Source organism: Ixodes scapularis, unplaced genomic scaffold (assembly GCF_016920785.2).
Source record: "Ixodes scapularis isolate PalLabHiFi unplaced genomic scaffold, ASM1692078v2 PGA_scaffold4__175_contigs__length_147842914, whole genome shotgun sequence".
Classification (NCBI taxonomy): domain Eukaryota; kingdom Metazoa; phylum Arthropoda; class Arachnida; order Ixodida; family Ixodidae; genus Ixodes; species Ixodes scapularis.
In genome coordinates this window covers 71,717,243-71,739,058 of record NW_024609879.1, presented here as the reverse complement: position 1 = coordinate 71,739,058, position 21,816 = coordinate 71,717,243, and the positions used below count along the sequence as shown (strand labels likewise).

General features: G+C 44.0%; 1 protein-coding gene across 1 annotated transcript in view; it reads left to right on the top strand.

Moving 5' to 3' along the window:
• The first annotated feature begins 13,933 nt into the window (after positions 1 to 13,933).
• The window catches only part of LOC115329268 (venom metalloproteinase antarease-like TfasMP_A), a 59,166-nt gene continuing 51,283 nt past the window's right edge, over positions 13,934 to 21,816 (top strand). Inside the window, exon 1 of the mRNA XM_040218003.1 lies at positions 13,934 to 13,979. Within this exon, the coding sequence (XP_040073937.1) occupies positions 13,934 to 13,979 (46 nt within the window). The remainder of the gene's footprint in view (positions 13,980 to 21,816) is intronic.

The following is a 21,816-nucleotide window of genomic DNA, read 5'->3' as shown; positions in this document are numbered from 1 at the left end:
TAGTCGGTAGTAATTTCCTTTCTACATGTTTCCTCTCGGCATTTCGGGTGCGGAGAGGAGAGGAGAGGCTTGGCCATCGCGTTGAGGTGTAGAAAGGGTACGACCATCTCCTTGAGGTAGAATGCGCGTATGACCATTCCGTGACGTCATGAACTTTGCCCGCAGAATTTGAAGCAGATCTCGCGCCGTTAATATAATCTAAAACGAATTCACGTAAAATTTATTTTTTTACATCATGTCCCAACCAGACAAAAAAAAAAAAAAAAATTCAGCGGCCCTTTAAGGAGTAATTTCCTCGTCGTGACTCTGATTCAATTTTGCATTAATAAATTCTGGTTATTACAGAGACTATGCTTTATTAGAGTATCTTACATACAGTACAGGGTTAAACCACATAGCATCATCATCTTGAAACAGAAGTAGCGACAAACAAAAATCAAAAGAAGTCAGGTAAAAATAAATTTTCCCATGCCATGAACAGTTGTCATCACGACAAAAAATGTTTCTATCGCACCATTTAAAGAACACTTTCAGTTTGGGCTAGCCTAGCACCTCCTCTAAACCAATACCTTAGCACTAGATTTTATGTGTTAATTATCATATTTCAGTGCAGAGTACGAAGTGGACAGTGCAATGTTAGCATTGGCCTAGAACTCGTGTTCAGTTGGTGAGAACACGTGCTCCAGCCGAATGCTAATGCAGCACTTTTTCCAGTCAGCCTTGTGATGACCTATGAGAGGTGGTAGAATACAGAAACACTAAGGCCTTGCGACAGGAGGTGTTGTACTTACCGTGAGTAGTGTCTGTATACTGAGCTCTTTAAACTTTTGATTTCGTGGTTTTAAACTCCTTTGTCTCTTGTATGTTATCGGAGGAATGCCTCTGATGTAGAAAAAATATTCGACTATAGGTGGAGGGCAGACATTTTTAAAAGAATTGGTTTATGAAGAGAAGGTTGGGATGAAAGCGAGCTGGTGGTAGTTAAGACTGTGTCTGTCCGTCCTTTCCTTTTCGCCATTTCAAAGTGTTTTTAGCATGTTCAAGCTCGTTTAGTTCATTCCTTTTAATTTTCGGAAGCTACAAGAATCCTCGCCCACGACTGAAGATTGACATTGCATAGCCGGTCACAAGGACGCAGTGAGAAGAGAAAGGAAGGGAACGCTATGGATATGAGGATGGTGAACGATGCCATGGAGAAGGCTTTTCGGGCAAATAGAATACACCCAGCACGCGCCCCAGAAATCTCCAATATCGTAGATGACTATCCAGCCCTAAAGCTCTCAGACCAGGTAATATGTTGCTTACTACCATTAAAACTTCACCTGTGTGTAACGATGTTGCTCATGCTTTTAGGAGCAGTAAGGACCCTGATAAGACCACCACCACCAGCCGCAATATGGCGCATTTACACTGCTAGAGAATGGGAGCTCCAGCAGGGAGATCCCACTGGCCAAAGACGACGCGGTTGTGCAAAAGGTTCCCGAACACGCAGACCTGCTTTGCGGTTGCGGCTTCACTCCTGGCATAAACGCGCCGTTAGTCCTGTCATGGTGAAGCCTGCCACCATGATGGGTCTCCTTTTTTATCGAACTGACATCAATTATGATTTTGTTAAAACTACTCCTTTTTTATTTCTCCTATTTAAAAGAACAGTTTACAAATATCTTCAAGTAAACTTAATATCTGAGAATACGTTTTCTCACAGATATTTGCAGAGCGTTTTCGAATTGGTACTGCTACTGGCGTCAAGGCAAAGTAGCGATTTATCCTTGCTGCCTCGGAAAACCTGCCAACTATTCTCTCAGTGACTGAAGGAAACTAAAGACAGGCCCATTTCTGCGAGATCATCGTGAGGCTACATGATGCATAGATGGAGAAAAAATGTGCAGTTAAGCCTTTGTTGTATTACACTTGTCTTTTTAGGCACATTTGCAGTAAATAAGGCTGTTGCTCGTCTTTTGCTATTAATTTCCTTCCAAGGGCTCAGCTTAAGGATTGGCAAAAACTATGGGCTCTCTGGACAAGTATTTAATTACTTGACCATGCCCTCATGCACATGAGTCTGTGCAGAGAGCATGGTCTCCAGTTTTATTACCGACAGCTGGCTGGATCTGAGAGCACACCCGATGTGATAACAAGGTTTAAAATGGCACTGCCCTGCCATTTTAAACCTTGGAAGTTTTCAACAGAACAAGAGAGCAAGCGCACTGTCCTTGCCCTGGTGCGCAATTCAGTGGGAAATATTGACGTTGAGCATGTCTTGAAAAAAACATATCTGTTCGTAGGACAGTTCTTGCTTGCTTTTTTTATAGCTGCATCATAAGAAAATACTTACATTTTAGTTATAAATTTGGACGGCTAGAAAACCTAGAAAATAACTTTCTTTTTTTTATGTCCCTACTGAAAAAAACCATTTGGCGCCCATATGAAAATAAACGGGTCCATACCGGTAACCGTTTAACCATACTGGTCACCAGTTTGTCAAAGGGGTCGCCCGTATGGCTCAAAGGGGTCCCCCGTATGAGCCATAACGGTCACCTATTTGGCAAACGGGTCGCTCGTCTGGGCAAATGGGCGACTCGTTTGGGCAAAGTTGTCGCACGTTTGCTCAAACCGGCGACCATGTTGCAAACTGCACCGGTTTAATCAAACGGCTCTCCGGAGCACGTTTGATATTGAACGTACAGATCGGCGGCGTGGGCACGCCTAGCGTTTCAGCCAATGTTTTCCGGAAGGCTGGGAGGGCCGGTTCATCGATTTCAGATCGTCCGCGTAATGCAAGTAATTATATTTATATTTCAATTGCGCTGATTTTCGATTATACTGCAACTAAAACTAACACCTTTTTTTTTGTTTTGTTTTACGTAAACGCGCGACGTTGGTGAGCCGATATTTTTGACAGACCTTTAATACTTTGGCCATCTTTGTTGCCTCAATTTACTTATTCAGCTCGAATCTCTCTCGCAGAAGACGCGACCGCGTGAAAGAATGTACGTCTAGACTCCGTTTCACTTTAATTCAAGACGCAGCGAAGGTAGCACGCGTACACGCGGCTGCAAGAACATCGAGCATTGCGAGAGCACGCCCGCCGTTGCAGCACTCAAACTACGAGCTTGCGCTGAGTTCTTTCTTCGCTCGGGCGCAAGCCGAGCTTCTGGCAGCCCCGCCGCCATTTCCAAAGTTCGAGCGCGCGCGCGCGCGCGCGTTTGTTCTTCGGGCCTACACAAACGCATCTCCCTGGAATGCCTGGGGAGAGAAAGAGGGGCTGCCCCGGTGGTCCCAGCGCCTTGACCTCGCCCCCTCCCTCCTCTCTTGTCACCCCTGTCACGTGACCCACAGCAGCGCGCGAGCTACACGCTGATAAGCATCGAGATCCGGAAGGGCGCGCCTTGCAGCCGGTTTTTTCTTTGTCTGCTTGTTGTCAGTTGCTGCTCGAAGTTCGCTCGTCCTACCTGCTTCAATCTGTCGCCTAACCCTGCGGTCTTATTGGGAAGCCTCTCGACAACGTATTGGATGTGCACGAAAGCTATCAGTGTTCGAAAAGACCCACGTGTATGTCGGCAACGAGCGATTCTTCAAAGTCGCAAATTCTCGCGGTTTGGTTGGGTTCGGCAAATGACAGCTTGTGCGCCGCATCGTGTTGAAACTTCCAAGGAGCCGTTCCCTCTCGTTTGTGTTTGTGTGGTTGTCCTGCTTTGACCGTGTCGACAAATATCACGGATTACCTCTTTCGAGTCCGCTATTGTTATGGTAAGTGCACTGCAACCTACGTGTTGGCAACGATTGACCGTTCTTCTACGCGTACTCTTCTAAATTATCTAAAGAATTATGCAGCGCCTATTCGCGCGGCAGCCAGGAGAATAATTTCCCCGAAAGTCTACCTGTATAGTGTTCACAGATCGCTTGCACGTTTGTACTTGTCTACAGAAGAGGTAATAAACTTCGAGGAGAATTGAAAACAATCTTTTGTGTCGGTTTTCCTGTCCACTTACAAGCACCTACGCGGGTGCATTTGTTCTACGTGTTTTCTCCATGTTATAAATACGTTTATGAGTTTCGGGACGTCTTAAATATGTTTAAGATAACCAACCTCCCAGACGATACCTATTTAGGGCTAGTGCATAATTTGCCATATCGAAGGGCACGTTCAAACGTGTGGTCACGTGCCATGTCGAACGGGTACTCGTACCATACGGCACCCGTATCAAACGGGCACCTGTATCAAACGGGTACCGTTTCGAACGGGTACTCGTACCATACGGCACCCGTATCAAACGGGCACCTGTATCAAACGGGTACCGTTTCGAACGGGTACCGTTTCCAAACGGGTACCCGTATCCCATAATCACGTTTGATCCAAACGGATCGACAGGTTTGATTCAAACGGGCGACCAGTTTGCCACCCGTTTGAATTTCAAATGGTTTTTTTCAGTAGGGGTTCCTCCTGCTGAGCGAAATTTGGTGCGGCTGAGATGTGTCCTTGAGCAGAGAGATGGTGTGTGTAACCTAGTAGTAGAACTGTGGTACAGACAAGTAGCATTAGAAAAAAACAGATGAAACTGTACAAAAAAAAAAATAAAGAATAGTGTGAATTATATGAACACATCATGAGAGCAGAGTCGCGTTTCGAGCGGAAATGAATCGACGGAATGAGACCCCTACGGCACACATAGTGCTTGAGACATATGAGTGGGTGGGACCTTGTAGCCGTGGGCTGACTTATGCGACGTCGTTAACCGGTGACCCACGATCTAGTGAACATGTCAAATTGAAAAAAAGTGTTGCAATGTGGAAAGAAAATTCAGCTGGGGGTGATAGGCAGATCTCTTTGGACATGGTTGTTTCTTGCCTGCAAGTTTGTGCAGTATGGAGCATCTCCGGTCATGTCAGAGGATCGACAGAGCGTTGCTGGCCACATGGACGCAATGAAGAGAGATGAAGAAAACAGTTACTGACAACGAAGTAGAGGAAGACGCTACAGGAAAGACCATCCAGGCAAAGAGAGAACTTATCAGCTCGGCCCTCTGAATCATCGACTATCGGGCCCTTAAGCTCGTAGACCAGGCCATATCTTGCTTAGGGCCATCTACGTGCCTGTAACAGTGAATGCAAGGCTTCTTTTTGATTATTAACGCACAATGCATTTTAGGACTCGGTTCTAGTTCTCGAGCATTACGAGAAGCTGTAACGGAAAACATGGCCAGGTTTCTTTGCGAAAATCACTGTGTCCCTTGGCGGGAATCGAGCCACCAAACTTTCGTCCAGTAGTCTGATGCTCTACCCCTGGGCTGTCTGTGCGGCTAGGAAATGTGTTCTTTTAGCTATTAAACAGGGTCCTGATCCTAAGATGGCAAATAATAATAAGAAAAAGGACACTGGAAATGGCGAACTGATTCTCTTGGGATAACTTTATCTTCTAGAGTGGACTAGAGTTTAAAGTAATACTAAGCAGATTGATGGCCTAAACTCCGATAATCAACGTTTTAAATATTATGCTTCACCTAGCACATGCTGCCTCGGTGGGTCCGAGGCAAAGCTCCGGCCTGCGAATCCCCAAATGACGGATTCGCATTCTGGCTTAGGTGCCCGCAGTCTGTTGGATGCCTCTTGTGGGGAAGGCCGCGCCCGGATATGGTCCATTTTTTGTATACTTCGTGCTACTCCTCGGCCTACCAGTCAAACCACGTGGTCAAGTTTAGTAACCGATCATGATCAGTCCCTTGGAAGATATTCCAGGCGTTGCAATGCCATACTTAGCTTCGATTTGTCAAAACCAATATTTGGGTAACTGGTTTACGGGGTCAGGTTTAGAGAGTACTACTGTACCTGTTTGAGCCAGTCCATCGGTTACCTGCGTCTTCTGTACAGGGTAGTCATTTTTTTTTGTTAAAAAGACTTCGACTTTATGATTTTTCGTAATTTTCAACATTTTGTTTCAGACGTGCCCCGCAGTCTTCTCGTCGTAGTGTGTCCCGGGGTATCAACTGAGCGCTGCAGCGCCCTATTGAAAAAAACAGCTTAAGCTGGTCCCAGCTTCAAGCTGGGTTATTGCCCCAGCATGCCCAGCTTGGCATGCTGGTCATGATGGTTGATCTGGTCATACTGGTCATGCTGGTTGATCTGGTTATACTGGTCATGCTGGTTGATCTGGTCCCAGCTTCAAGCTGGGTTATTGCCCAGCATGCCCAGTTTGGCATGGTGGTCATGCTGGTTAAACGGGTAAGGCTGGTGAACTTACCAACCAGTTTAACCTGTTTAAATTAATAAACAGGATAAACAAGCCAAGCTCTTCAGAAAAGCCAACTCGTCATCCAATTTATTATTTTCGAACTTGCGGCCGCCTCACAAGAACTCAGATGCTACACATCCTTGGCGCTGACACAGTACTAACCGACGCACAGACAGTGGTTCTCGGTGCTAACCCTACAATGTTGATAAAACCAGATTGCTTATCTTTCAACACGAAAAATACTAGACACACGCCAAAAACAGGCAATAGCAAACGAAAATACTACACGGATGACAGAAGCGAACCTGGGTCCCGCCAGTGATGGGGGCGAAGCGGCAACTTGCGTGGTCGGCAGAGGCAAGGAAATTCGTGCGGCTTGGATTGCATTGGCGATACTCCTCGGCACCACCGTAATTCTTGAGCACACACACGTTCGGAGACACGAAGCGACGCCTCAGTCGGGACGTCCGACATCTTCCCGCACTGAACGGACTGCTGCTCGCTGTCTCGTCAAAACCCGCTTCGCTTGCACCGTCGTTCAAGTAGTCTTCAAACAACGTGCACACAGCTATCGCTTCGAAAATCTCTCCAAGATAGCCAAACGAGTCGCAAATTCTTCGTTCCTGCCACTCTCTCTCTCTCTCTCTTTTCTCACACACAAAGGTAGCTTGAAGCGCGCCTGACGCGCCCAGTCGTCTACCAAAAACGAGAGGACAAAGAACAGGACGTAGCCTCTTTCAGCCTAAGCCGACCTTGGCGCGCGGGCTCCCAGCAATGCCACTTCGGCTATCTCTAGCCGACCTTGGCGTGCGCGCTCCCAGCATGACCAACTTGACCACCACAATTATTAGTTCGACCAGATTCACCAGCTTGTCTCCCAGCATGACCAGCTTGTCTCCCAGCATGACCAGCTTGTCTCCCAGCTTGACCACATTGGCTCCATAGAAAACCAGTTGACCAGTTAAGACCAGACTGGCTCCCAGCTACACCAGATTGAATCTAAAACCAGATTCTAGGGAGACTATGCTGGTTTTTACTTAAACCAGACTGACCAGCTTAAATTCTAGCTTGTCCAGCTTAAACCAGTTTGATTGCGAGTTAAACCAGTTTGACTACAACATTGACCAGATTGACCAGCTTAGTTACCAGCTTGGCCAGTTTGATTTTCATGCTGGTTTTTCCAATAGGGACACGCTCTTCGAAAATCAAGCCTATGAAGCAGAAGGCCCTTCACAATCTGTGCCACTTTGTTTCTGCCTGGCATGGGTTTTCGCCCTTCAGTACTTTGCTAAATATCGTCGCACATTTGTTTCGAGAGACTTGCAGGTGTCAAGCACACACAGCTGGGCTGTATGGGTACAGGGCCGCTCATCAACTTGAATTCAAAGGAGTCCAAAAAGTATTGAAGCTCTTTGTTTTCCAAATGCTGCTAAAATGTGTTTCTCCTGTGCCTCTTTAATTATTGTGTTTTAGGAATACATTAGCATTTCACAGAACATTATTTTAATTTGAGCATTCTTTGAATGTGGAAAACCCATGCCAGGGTTCCTTTTTAATTCATAAATATACTAGCCATTTTACTGCCACATATTTTATGAATGGAAGCTTTTTAACTAAGGTGTCATTTTTATTGCACAAGAAAAAAGAACATCGAAAAGAGCTGTCTCTTTGTAGGTTTGTCTCAAAGTTTTCTTATTCTTAACTTGATATGCCTACAAAAAATATAGTGCTTTGAAACGTGCCACAGATATTTGGCTCTGCATGTAAAAAGTTCAACGTTCCACCGAATGTAAATTTTTCCTGCAGAAATTTCACGGCGTAGCTCCCTTCACATGACAAGTAGGACCAACATTGTGGCCAGTGTCAATTGCAGTCACGTTTGCAGACGAGAGTTAGCGATGGTTCCAACTCCCGTTATGCACAACAAGGAGATGAAAAAGCGCCTTCTGCTAGCTGTGCTTTGGAGAAATAACATCACAGTTTACAACCATTGCCTACTCTGTTGTCTACAAAAAGATTAACCGCTGGTCTTGGCAAGTTGGTCTCACTTTTTACAGAAAGGAGGCGAAATCCTTATAATGTAAACAGGTAACATGCGCATTCAGTGAAAGCTTAAGATTTTAATGTGCAGGCACAAATTTGTTCGGCTTGTTCAGCAGCACTAAGACCAGCGGTGTCTCAAGGTCAGGTCAAAAAAGTGGTGTCGTTTTTAAAAGAACAACGGCTTTCGCTCCTTCCAGCTGACAAGGAGGGAGGATTCGTAGTTTTAACGGAAGCAGAATTCGGTAGCAAAGCCCTTGAGGCGATCTCATCAGTGTTTAATCGCCGAGATGATCTGTCTCTAAAATAGCTGAGATTAGAGGCAGTGAGACGATGCAAAATGTTGAACCTTCATCAGCTAGCTCAGAGCATCAATAGGAATAAAGATGGAAGCTTGCAAATAATGTTTAGCGCTAAGACCCACAAACATTAATGTCCCCTGAGGGTCATAGTATCGGAGAGGGGCTCATGGCAGAAGCCGGTCGCGCTTTTCCTCCAAGACAAATTGGAAGTTTTAGGCTTTAACAATCCATTTTTGGTAATAAATTCTGACGATATTTTAGATTTTTTAAAAGATAACTCCGACAAAGGACTTCAGCCTGTTCATTTGACATTAAAGATTTATACTACTCTTTGCCGCACGACAAGTTACTAACATCCGTGAAACATAGTATCGATCGCTTTGGTACAGTGGCCTTCCAGAATCAAATCGGCATGACGGAAGAGAGTTTTATTGAAATACTCTCGTTTTATCTTAAATCGACGTTTGTGGAATGGATTGACGGGGTCTACATACAAAAACAAGGAATATGCATTGGCTCATGTTTGGCACCCATCCTCAGTAACATATTTTCAGCCCATCAGGACAAAGTTCTTTTTGAGCACTTTAATGAAGGCAACGATTTTAATGAAATCAAAGTTTTTAGATTTGTGGATGATTTTTTAGTTCTGTTAAAGCATGGGCCTGCACAATTCCAGTCGAGAGTGGATGACCTCTTTACTGTTTTTAAAAACGTCTTACAACCCCTCATACTAACCCAGGAACTACCAGTAGATGGTGTGTTGCAGTTCCTTGATATCAGGCTAATCATTTCTGAAAGACATGTGTGTTGGATGTACCACCCTAGAGCCCAGAATCCACTTTTGCCGTACAATTCAGCTCATTTAAAACTGGTAAAAAGGAGTATTGCCAATATGTGCGTATTGAACGCCCTCGAAAAATCATGCCACCATGTGATGTCAGAAGGCCTGGGCACGCAGCATAGGCGGTTGTTGGCAGCTGTCTTCCCGAAGAATGTAGTGGTCTCAGTTGCAGAGATCGTATTAAAAAGATTGCGTAGTGAAGATCGCCCTGGCCCAATGGTTCTCAGAGATAAACAGAAGGTCGCGGTGATACCGCACATTCACAAAACGGCGCATGGCTTGAAAAAGGTGGCCAATAAATCAAACGTGAAAGTGGTGTTTTCCGCACCAAACAAACTTAGTAGATTGTGTAGGATGACAGATCTTTTTTGTAAGGCCCCTTCTTGCTGCGCGGTGAAACACAAAGATCCCTTCGTTGAATGTGCGGAGGAAGTAGTATATCAGATCTCCTTATCATGCGGAAACAAGTATATAGGTAAGACAGGTAGGTGTGTTAATGATAGGCTGAGGGAGCACAAACTTAAAGTAGTAAATTATCGGGACGGTCATCTGTCTGATCATTGTCAAAGTTGCAAGTGTATGCCGTTATTTTCCGAGAGCAAGATTCTGGCACGGCACAAGGAAAAAACTGTGAGGGAGATAGTCGAGGCAGATGAGATTAAGAAGGGTGCTGCAGCATGCGCCAGCGTGGCCTCAATTGATTTACTGGACAAAGAGCGTGCGTTCCTCAATGACGCAGCCTGGCACCGGGTTGGCTAGTGGTGGAGCAAAATCAGAAACTGGGATGATATTAATGTGTGGTTTCACGTAATAAAATCAGTTGTTAGTAGCGCACTGTGCTGTCTGTTTCTCGCGTCTTTGTCCCGGTTTTTTGAGCGCTAAAATGTATTCCAAACACTAAGACCCATTGAACACACTTATATATGCAAGTCGTGTTAAATTTTGGCAAGGACTTCAGTGCCAGGGGGCCAGTATTTTCTTCTGTATACTTTCTTGTTATGTGAAATTCTTTTTATTTCCTCTGTTAAGTGGTTCCACAATAAATATATTTCCATAATTAAAGTGCTAATTTTTGCATACAGATTGCTGGTGCAACTTTTTTCGTAAAAGAGTGATGTTGGCTGTTAAAACCTGCCTCTAAATTCTACGAGTGTTGTCCGAATATTTTCAGTCTCGCAGGCATCATTACCATTTAGATTGGGGTAGGACATGATGCTGCTTGTTTGAAAACACCGGGTTGTTGTTTGCAAATAAAGGCGTGCGACTTTTCAGATGTACTTCGATATTTCCACCTTTTAGCTATGAACGGGAGTGAAAGGTCTGCGGTGTTGAATAACTGAAAAGACGGTTTGCGCAACTAGAAGATATACCTTTTCAGACAAGTTGCAAAATCTGCCTTTTCAGAACAGGAAGCCATTCAATGCCGTAAACCTTTCACTTCCTATTCACGCCTTATGGGTCTCACCACTAGAAAATTCGTCTCTAAATGTGTACCATTCGTCCACAAAGGGATGAAAGTTACTGTCTTATTACTGTAATATTCATCTCTAAAAGTGTCAAAATTGATTGTCAAAGGGATAGTATTTGTTCCCTCAATACTGAAAATTCATCCACAAAGGGATGAAAGTTACTTCCTCGCTACTATAAAAATAGCATCTAAAGGTGTCAAAATTGATCCTTAAAGGGACGAAGGTTACTTCTCTAAATTCTATAAAATTTATCCCTATAAGTGTTAATAATTGGTCCTCAAAGGGACGGGAGTTTCTCCCCCGTCACTATAAATATCATCCCTTTAAGTGGCAAAATAAATCCCCATCATAGCACTGTTTATCCTTAAAGAGATCAAAATTACTCCCCCGATTGTTGACACGACGGCGCTAAGGGAACCGTAATTAATCAACTGAAGAGTCAAACTTAGTCCCTGATACCCTGCTGTAGAGATCAAAAACACTAATTTTAACGGTTCAAAACTTTGACCTAAATGGATCAATCCAAAGGAACTTGAAGAAAAGGGAGGGACTAAACCGGGGTTTTGCCGTTTTAGGGGGATCACTCTCAGCGACATCAACTTAGTCCAACAAAAGGACGAAGTACTACAGCTTTTTTTCTAACAGTGAGAGGTTCTTCTTATTAAGCTGTAACGAGTCAAGCTACAAGTTACTGAAAAAAGTAACTACTTACCGCAATAAGATAAGCTGGCGGGCTATTGTATTGTATTGTACTGTATTGCACCTTATTTCACAGTGCCGCCCGGTGTACAGGTATTCAGGGAAAGGCATGGGCAAATACACATTTTGTGCCCCTGACACCGACCGCGTGGCTTAGCCGCCCAGTCGGTGTCAGTGGCACAAAGCGTGTATGGGCGCAAAACAACAAGGAAGGAAGAACACGGCAGCACCCTTGCTGTCTACCTCGTCCTTCCTTCCTTGTTGTTTTGCGCTATTTTATTCATAAATAGTTACTGGTACCGCCTTTCTAGTAACTACTGTCCAAGAACGGCTAGCGCAACAGAGGTAGGTACCGCTTGGATCGCGTACTCGTTGCACGAGAACAAGGCATGGACGAGAACGGCCATCACGGCACGTCCGCCTAGCGGCTGATTTCCAGTGTTGATGTCGCCTCGAGTGGCTAGCTTCTGTTTTGTCGACCACGCCCAAACAAAATTTTGAGGCGTCTATACCTTTAAAGGCGCGTTCACACCGGCGATGTTATGTAGTCGCACGATAACTTTCATCGCAAAAGCGACCATCGCGGGAAAAAAGCGACGCGATTCGAGCAGCCGCCAGTTGACCAGACTTTTTGCGACGCGACCTAGTCGCGGAGCGGCTGAGTCAAATCGAGGCTTTCGGAGCGAGAGTTTTCAAGAAGCAACGATGGACAACTCGCTCATCGCGAAATCCTATGCGACCATATAATTGTTTTGCGATGCGATTTAGTCGCATCGCGCGACTTTTCCATATCGCCGATGTGAACGCCTCCTAAAACTACGAGCAATACCCAGAAAACAAAATTACACCTTGTAATTCATAGACGCTGACTGCGCTAAAAAGAGTCGTTATGCCAAAATCAAAACTATAAACGAGAAAAGTGCCCTTTAAAAAGTAGTCGCGTTAAAATATACCAAAAATACTCCAAGCTTGAAAAAAATAAAAAAAATAAAAAACGACATTTCGAAACTTTAACCATACCGCATTCTGTGTGCAAGAGTTCTTTTCTCAGGGGGACAGAATGGGCTGCACGGTTATTTTATACATATCATGCGCGGATATATAATACACAGAAATTGCAAATAAGCTTTCAACGAAAACGTTTCTCGGATTTAGGTACGAGGGACGCCCTTCTTTTCAAATAAGTAATACATGACTTGCACTGAGCTCACACTATCGGCCATTGTCGTGGCGTTGTTGCTGATAGCGTTCTTCCTGCAGCATGCAATTTGCACCGTCAAAATTGTTTTATTGAAAAGAACCAGTGTAAATGATTCCAGCAGGCACGTAGCCAGGATTATGTTTCGGGAGGGGGGGGGGGAGGGGGGAAGGGGGGTGAGTGCGCCCATGACAAAATGCTGTACGAGGGGAGGGGGGGGGGGCGGGCGCCATGCCCCCCCCCCCCCCCCCGCCCCCCTCTACGTGCCTGGGTACCAGCATGGGTTCGATGACGTCACTCCCAAGCCATATTAAGCGTGGTACAAGCGGCGCTTGATTCGTGTTTCGTGCAAGTTTGAGCTCTTAAGGCGCATTTGCAAATAAGCAACTGAGATTGCGCAAAATCTGAAACATGTCAAATATTTTCCACGCCATTGTCTTTCGAAGACAGAAGGAAATATTTCGCAAAACCATGAGCTGTATTTTTTTTTTTCAAATAGTTTTTGCGTTTTTTGCGGGAAAAATGCCTCTCGCTTGGTTTGTTTAGCGGCAGGGAACAATTTTTTTGTGTTCCAAATGTCGCGCGATTTTCGTTTTTTTTTTTAACTTAAATTTCAATCTTTACAGTTGACGTACCCTCGTGGCAGTTTTTTTTTTTTTGAAGACTGGACTATTTATTGCATTTATGTTATATATTTAAATGAAAAATAAACTACTGCACTTCGATAGTGACCTTCTAAAGCCTAAACAAGTGAGGACAAAGTTGTCACTCCTATAAGACCCGCGGCGCCTACGGCTTTCAGATGTCTTGCTTCTATATTTTCTAGATGAAAGGCCTGTCCTTTTCATTTTCGACCTTTATCAATATTTTTCTGCCGGATTTCGAAGATATGGCTGTATTTGTACAACAATCGTGTGACGTTAGAGTCTCATGAAAACCTGCAACCTTATCGGGGAAAGGGCATACCAAACAAAGTAAATAAGAAACCTACGTAACAATGACATTCAAGTGCGTGAGGCCTGGTCAATAATAAAGGTAACGAGTGAGAAACATTTTGTGTTTTGTTTTCTTTGAAAGATGCCAACTATTAAATACGTATATATACGGCCAGAAGACTCTCTTGGTTAAAACGTTGAGCGAAAGAGAACAGTGACCATGGTTCTGATGAAAGTGTTCCTCCTGCTTTGCTTCGTGGCGTATGGTAAGTCTTCTGCTCGAGCTACAATATTAACTTCTTTTTTTTGTTCTGTGTCTTTCTTAATCCGGTTTCTCAAGGAGGAAACTGAAACCTTGTGTGTCACTTGATGCGTACGCCGGTTTCACCAGTCAGTATTTAGAACTTATTTTCTTTTAAGGACCATGACCTCTGGTGTTTTCATCTCAATTCATTCAGGTTCTTTGTGTCGAATATATATTTTCACCCCAAAATATATCTTGGGGAGCATTCTTGATATGAAAAAGAGCGCGAACGGCGAGCTTGGCGGATTCATTTTTTTTCGAGTTATTAACTATTGATATGATCGGGCAGAAAACTCACGTTTTCCCCACCAGTCGTGGATGGCATGTTTGACCACTCGCTATTTTCTCACTTCTCGTTTTCACTTTCATTATTCTTAAGAAATTACAAAAAAAAAAACTATTTTCTAGGTTTCAACGACTTCTTAATAACGTTCAACTATGTCCCCTTGACGATTTTCGGGAAATTAATTCAAATATAATATTTTATAGTCAATATTGTATGTTAAGAGGGGGCTCACCTCAGAGCCCCATAGAGAATACATGAGGTTTTTCACCAAATTAAAAAAAATTCTCACAGATAACGGCTGCGCGGATCTTCTTGAAAATTTTGGCTTTAAAGACATTGAGTCATTATCGAGACACTAAGCACAACAAATGTTTCATCATAAATTTAATTATATTCTTTAAAAAATCATGAATATGGTCAAAATCGGCTAATTCGGCACTCTTGCGTTCGGAGCGAATTTACAAAATTATCTAAATTCAAACATAAGAACTATTGCGCTTACTGTCTTTTAAATTTATTACGGAATCGAATAATATTCAAATTATTCATGTAAGTCGATTTGTTCCGTAACTACAGCAAATATAAAGAACCAAAATGTCGGTGCTTGTTTTTGTCGTTTTTAAGGTACCTCTCTCTCCCGTGCGGTGGCGCTCGCTGTCCACGAAGAACTTAAACCTAGATGAAGGACTAACAGCACTATTAAGGAACATTTACAAAGATAACAAGGTGATTATAACATGGGAAGGAAAGGCGACAGGGAAAATAGAGATAAGACGAGGCCTTAGGCAGGGGTGCCCGTTATCGCCTTTGCTGTTTATGTTGTATCTGAGAGGATTGGAGGATAGACTAGAGAAGAGTGGGCTTGGGTTCAACCTTTCTTACAGTAAGCTAGGCCAAAAAATTCAGCAATCCTTACCGGGATTGATGTATGCGGACGATATTGTACTAATGGCTAACAACAGGACAGAGTTGCAGGAATTAATGAGCATCTGTGGTAGGGAAGGAGAGGAATTAGGTTTAGAATTCAGTAGCGAAAAATCGGCAGTCATGATTTTTAACGAGGATGAAGTTGAGAGGCTGAAGATACAGAATATTACAGTTGAGAGAGCTAGTAAATACAAGTATCTAGGAGTATGGATATGTGATGGTGCAGAATATCTCAGAGACCATGAAAAGTATATAATAGGTAAGGGCAACAGAAATGCAGCTGTAATGAAAAATAGAGCACTTTGGAATTACAACAGGTATGAGGTGGTGAGAGAGATTTGGAAAGGGTCTGGCTTGACTTTTGGAAACGCAGTGCTATGCATGAAATCCGAAGTGCATGCGAAACTAGAAATAAAACAGCGCGGAGTAGGTAGACTGGCTTTGGGGGCGCATTGCAAAACGCCAAACCAGGGAGTACAAGGAGACATGGGATGGGCATCATTTGAGAGCAGGGAAGCGGTGAGCAAGGTAGAATTTGAGGATAGGTTGAGGCTAATGGATGGGGAGCAATGGGCACGAAAGGTTTTCAGCTATTTATACATGAGGAGTGTAGACACAAAGTGGAGACAGCGCACTAGGAAATTAAGAGGAAGGTTTTTGGGCTATAGCGAAGATACGGAAGAGCAAGTCTCAGTTAAGAAGAAAGTTAAGGCCACAGAAAGAGATCGGTGGCTAGAGGGAATGCAGACAAAGACGGCTCTGGAAAGCTATAGATTAAACAAAAGAGTTATTGCCAAAGAAAGCATTTATGACAATTCTAGGGGAAGCTCATTGCTGTTTGAGGCAAGAACGGGTGTTCTGCGAACCAGAACATACAGAGTGAAGTACCAGGAAATTGATACAGTGTGCACTGCTTGTGGAGAGGAGGACGAGACGGCTGAGCACTTGATACTCTACTGTAAAGGGCTTCACCCTATGCCTACCGAAGACAACATAGATTTAATAAAGTCATTGGGTTTTAGAGACAGCGAAGGGAGAGTGGATTTCAAGACTGTAGAGATTACCAAGCAAAGATTAAGTGAATGGTGGCAGAAATCGAGAGAAAACTAGGTATTTTCTTAATCACTGATGGCAAGGGGGTTTCATAGCCTCACTTTCTTTGCACTGCGGAGTGAATATAGATTTCACATTTAAATATTCTAAGCTTAAATGGTAAAACAAAATGGCTAGGTGGCGTAAGCTACCGCCCGATCCAAAGGGCTCAGCCGTATTCATCCATCCATCCATCCATGCGAAATCGTCCGTTCGGTGATCGGCCGGATCGGCACTGTGCGAGGTGTTCTTCCGCGGCCGTATTCCGCGCCCGTATCCTGTTTCATTCTGCACGCCGAGGCGTCAGTGTGCGTGTCTTGCTTTCCTGGTTCTCGCTGGGTACGTCTCCGTGTTTTCGCAAGTGGCAAATTCACCTTGGAGCTATGGGTCGAAGACAACCGTCCTGTGGCAAGCGGACCGCGAGGTGTTCCATAACCTCGCGGCCCGTCAACGCGTTGTGCTTGTTTCTACTTTTTTTTTTCTTTTAAAAACGGTTTTTTTTTTTTTGACGCAAAGTTTTATTTTGACGCAAAGTTTTATTTTATCGTTTTCCTTGACACAAACGTCTTTCGGCCTTGGGGTCGTGGAAATTGGGGATGAAGCGTGCACAGAGTAGATCGTTGTTTTCCTCCTTTTTATTTTTCACGGACGTCCTGTGACCTCCGTACGGTTCGTGGTCACCGCAATCTAACGCGGGAAAAACGGGTCGTCTGCTCTGTAGTCAGGGTATTCCTAGGGAAGGGTGATATCTCGCTGTTCTTCTGGAAATTCACATATCACCCAAAAAGGTGACATGGGTAATGATTACGGTATATTTTTTCCGGTGTTTATTTTTGAGCGAAAATCGGTGCATGTTTTTCGGTGCTTATTTTTTAATCACCAGTGTATTATGGGTTGAACGTCTTGTGATGACGCTAAAAAGCATTGATAACTAAAGAAAAATGCGATTGGACAAGAACATTTCAAATTTCCAATTCTATTCACATGTCCATTACGCTCTTCTCGTGGGAGCATCTATCCTAACGAAAAATGCCTAAGTCATTGAGCTGTGAACGGATACTCAGTGTACAATCTTTCGGCCTAGAGAGGTATTGCGCATGTTCGAACGCGCTTCACAGCCCAGTAGACGAAGTTGGTAGCACCCAGAAGGCGAGTTTTTGAATGGTCTGTAGTAGGCAAAAGAAACAAATAACAATCAACGCATATCAGCTCTTCCAGCGAAGAGGCGCGTTTCTAAGGTCAATGGTTCCGGACGGCACTAATGTTGTTGGCGTTGTCGTAAGATGACGTCAGTTCATACGAACTGACGTCATCTTACGTGATCACGTGACACAAACACGTCATCTTACATGATCTCGTTACACGAAATGACGTCATCTTACGTGATCACGCTGCACGAAATGACGCCATCTTACGTGACCACGTAACACGTCATCTTGTAAGTCAACCTCTCCCCACAGCAGCGCGCTCCGCGTTTTCCGGGCCCGTGCAGTGCTGTAGTCGAAAGCAAGCTCCCTATGGCAAGCGAAAGCTTCTGAAGTCTCACATTGAGAATACTCGCAAGCGACCGTCTGTGGAAGCTTCGCACGTTGAGGTTTTTGTTGAGATCGAGCCATCGTGTTCCATTAACTATAGTTGAAGTTATCGTTCAATAAAGCCCTATAAAATATGAATGTAGTTGGTGTAGACATCAAGATCTAGTCAAAAATGCGGTTTGACGACGTTTAATTAACGTGTATATACAAGTGTAGAAAAAAATGAGTTATTTGTGCATAGATGTTTAAAGAAGTGTTTATTATTCGACATAGGACTTTGGGAGAAGGATGTGTTCAGATTTTTCTTCATGAGCGCAAATATACCTGACACAATAAATAGTGACGATTTCATCGTCCCAGTGGTGAGCAGGTGATTTCTTGCTCGAAACAATGATGCCATTTCATAAACCAAGTTCTGTGACATATGCTTTTCCAATGTCTGGTCACTATTTTGTAAACCTTTCAGTCCAAACGAGTATACTTCTGTTTGTTTTTGTTAGCTTAGGAGGGGGTCACAGAGCCTATCTTTTTGTCTTCCTCTAGGACAGACGTACAGAGTTATACCGCAACGCGCATCTGTGGAGCACACAGAGCTATCGCTCTCCTCTTGGCGGTATAGTAGCAGACGACACAACGCAGCTCCGTAGTCTATCGAGGGCACGGCTAGCCGCGGCCCGTAGCGCGACCGTTCAGACTAGGGAAATGGTTTTGAAGAACCGAGAAATGGTATCTTGTGTACAATAATCACATGTCGTTAGTATACTAGTATTCTACTTGCTAAGCCAAATAAACATTTGCAGCTTGTGAGAATATGTTTGCGTGACGATTTACCGTTCACACTCCTGACGGATGTTAGCGAATCCTTCATGTTCGTGGCTCGCAGTTATCGGTACCCCCTCGGAGTGACTTCACCATATATATTTTTTTCTTGCTTGCAGGACATCATAAAAATCACAAACACGCGAGAAAAAACAATCTTATGAGTACGCGTGATTTTGAGCTTCGCAGCTCTAAAGATGCCCGGTAAATGTCGTCCAGCTTGGGAAGAAACTAATCCTTTTTGTTGGAGTTTGACTATCGTATGCTGGCAGCTTGTTTCCGGTCTGTTTTGTCTATACTCCGTTTCACCGTAATTTGGCAACCCTCAGTCAGAGCTGCTGTGAGGGAATCACAGTCGCGGAGCAAAGCACGTGACAGCTACTTTTAGGAGCAGTACTATGGCGCCTGCAGCGCGTCTCCGACTGGTGTGTTAGCGTCGTATACTGGCAATACATCAAAAGTGGCCCCGAAGTGCAACAAATGACGTCACAGAAGACGGAGTGTCACGCTGTTGCATCTCGCGATCCTGGCACTTCATCGTAGAAATGCTGGCGAAAGCCACGAGGGAACGCGAGTGCCGCTGTCGTCATGGCGTCCCAATGAAAAGCAATTATACAATTTCGACGTTTTTGTAATTCGGTAATTTAAATTACTGTATACAATTTTTAAGAAAGTAAAGACATCATAACCAAATAGGAACTTCCGTGCTAAAACATGCAGTGCGAAGTGAAGACTAGTATCTTTTTTTTTTCTTGATGTCCACAAAAAAAAAGGCTATGCAGCATCGGGGCGGCGGAGAAAAGCTCACCGGAGAAAAGCTCACCGGAGATAAGCTCACCGGAGAAAAGCTCACCGTAAAACCGGCAGATGCGGAGAAAAGCTCACCGATATTTTTTTAGCTTAGCTTGATTCTGCGTAAAACGTGGCAATTTAACACAATTCGCATTCGTGACTTCATTAAAAATGTCCTCGTTTTTGTAATATTCTTGAGGTTCATTGGGCATATTTACTAATTCCTCAGAAATTAGTAATCACCCATTCTGTAAATTAATGAAGCCGCAAGTATAAAATCAGAACATCGTACACCGGTAAAAATGGCAACAATTTAATTACAGTTGAGAGTCCGCGGTCGGTAGCTCTGTCAGATAAAGAGGTTTGTTTTTTGCGAGCTAATATGAATGGCGGTGTGTGAATCGCTTGAGGTCCAAATATTGTGTGGTGCCTAATAGATAAGTAGATGTTTGTTAGTGTAATCAGTGTCGGCTACGCTGTTTTCTTTCTGTTAATTTCTCTAACAAAACTTTAGTTGCGAGAACAGCTTCGTCGTGTCGTGTTTGTTATCTTCACTCCGTCGTCGTCGTTTGAGCGGTTTTCATCATGTATAACGTTTACTAACTAGCCCAATTCGCTACCTACCTTACAAATGACTAGTTCTTATATAGCTCACGAATAACAACGGAGACAGTGTGCACCTCTGAAGGTCATGGGTGGCGCACCGTAGAAGGACACTATCACACAAAGGGGACGTGTGGAAACACCAGAACGGTTAGAAAGCGTGCATGTCCGTGGAAGAAATCCTGTTTTCAAATGTTAACAAAAGCTTCAAAGAGAATTTCAGGCACCGCGGTGTTGCGCGTGCACTTTTGGATTTTCGGCATTTAGACCTTTGATTTTTAGGTTTTAGGCAGTCATCATTACGTTTTTTTTTACTTTTTCCTGTTCTTCAAGTTCATAAAGATTTTAATTAGGCTTTCGTTGCCTAGAGAGTAAGCCACAAAAAACACTGGCCCGCAATTATTAATTTGGGAGCAATATACCCATTAAGCTTAACAAATATTACAAAAGGGGACATTTTCTTTTTTACAAAGCTGACGAATTTTAATGATAATAAATTGATATATGTTACGCACGATCCAAAAGCCTCCATATAAAAAGAAGAAACAAATATCAGTGAGCTTTTCTGCGCAGACGCTCAATGGCCGGTGAGCTTTTCTCCGCATTCGCCGGTTTCGCGGTGAGCTTTTCTCCGGTGAGCTTTTCTCCGGTGAGCTTATCTCCGGTGAGCTTTTCTCCGGTGAGCTTTTCTCCGGGATTCGCAGCATCGATCCTACCGTTTTTTGTTTTTTTTTCGCACATTATGTGATGTCCTCTAACACGAAAGTACCGACGTAAAAGCGCTGTAGAGACGATATAAAACAGAAATTTAAGTGAATCGAGCTTTGTAGTGGAACGGAAAAAAATAAATAATTAACGACTTTTTACTGTAAACACTTCACCTCTAAGTAGAACTTCAAAAAAGTGACGGTTACGCGCTTTCATGCCCATTTCAACAAAGTTGGGAGAACGATGTATTGCATCTTGTGAATAGACATGTGGAGCAGCATGTTTATGTTAGAGGCATTGTGTGTAATCGCTGCGCAGTACCTGCCAAAAGAAGATATTATTTGGGCACCGTCTCAACCGTTTCCGTCTGTGTGTGCTACGAATACAGCAACTCTTTTCGTAGAAGAAGTGATGAGGAAATGGCGTGCCCTTGATGATACGATTGTGATTATGAAATAAAATTTTTAATCAGCCAATAATTGCGACCTGTCCAGTCGCCTGGAACCCCGACAACAACTATCGTTCTCTGGAAAGTTCATTCTAATATTTACACGTTTTGTGGAGTTCATCGAGCGAATAAGAATGTTCCAACAATGAGCTAAACCTACACGAGTTCCCGAATCCAACACGGCGCTTTTGAATTTTAGCGCCGTATACAGTTCTGCGAACAGTGTATACTTCTGTGCAAATATTCGTCTAACAGTTTTGCAACGTTGGAAAGCATCGGAATGATTCAGAATCACTGCGGAGTTGATACTCGGGAAGATAAGACGGGCACTTGGGAGAAACGGACCGTGGCGTTTGAGACAGGGACACAACCGGGGGGCAAACGTGCTACAATCGCATACCCTTCCAAGGTCATCGCTTGGGCGACCGCGCGCGCGCCCAAGAAACCTTTATTTTCTTCTTTTTAGGGGTGGTGGGGGGGGGGGGGGGGAGGGGGGGGAAGGGAGGGGAGTGGTGTAGGCGCTGATTGTCTTCCTCCTTTGTGGCTTTTGACAGACGCACAACGAGACTGGCAGAACAAGCGCATGATT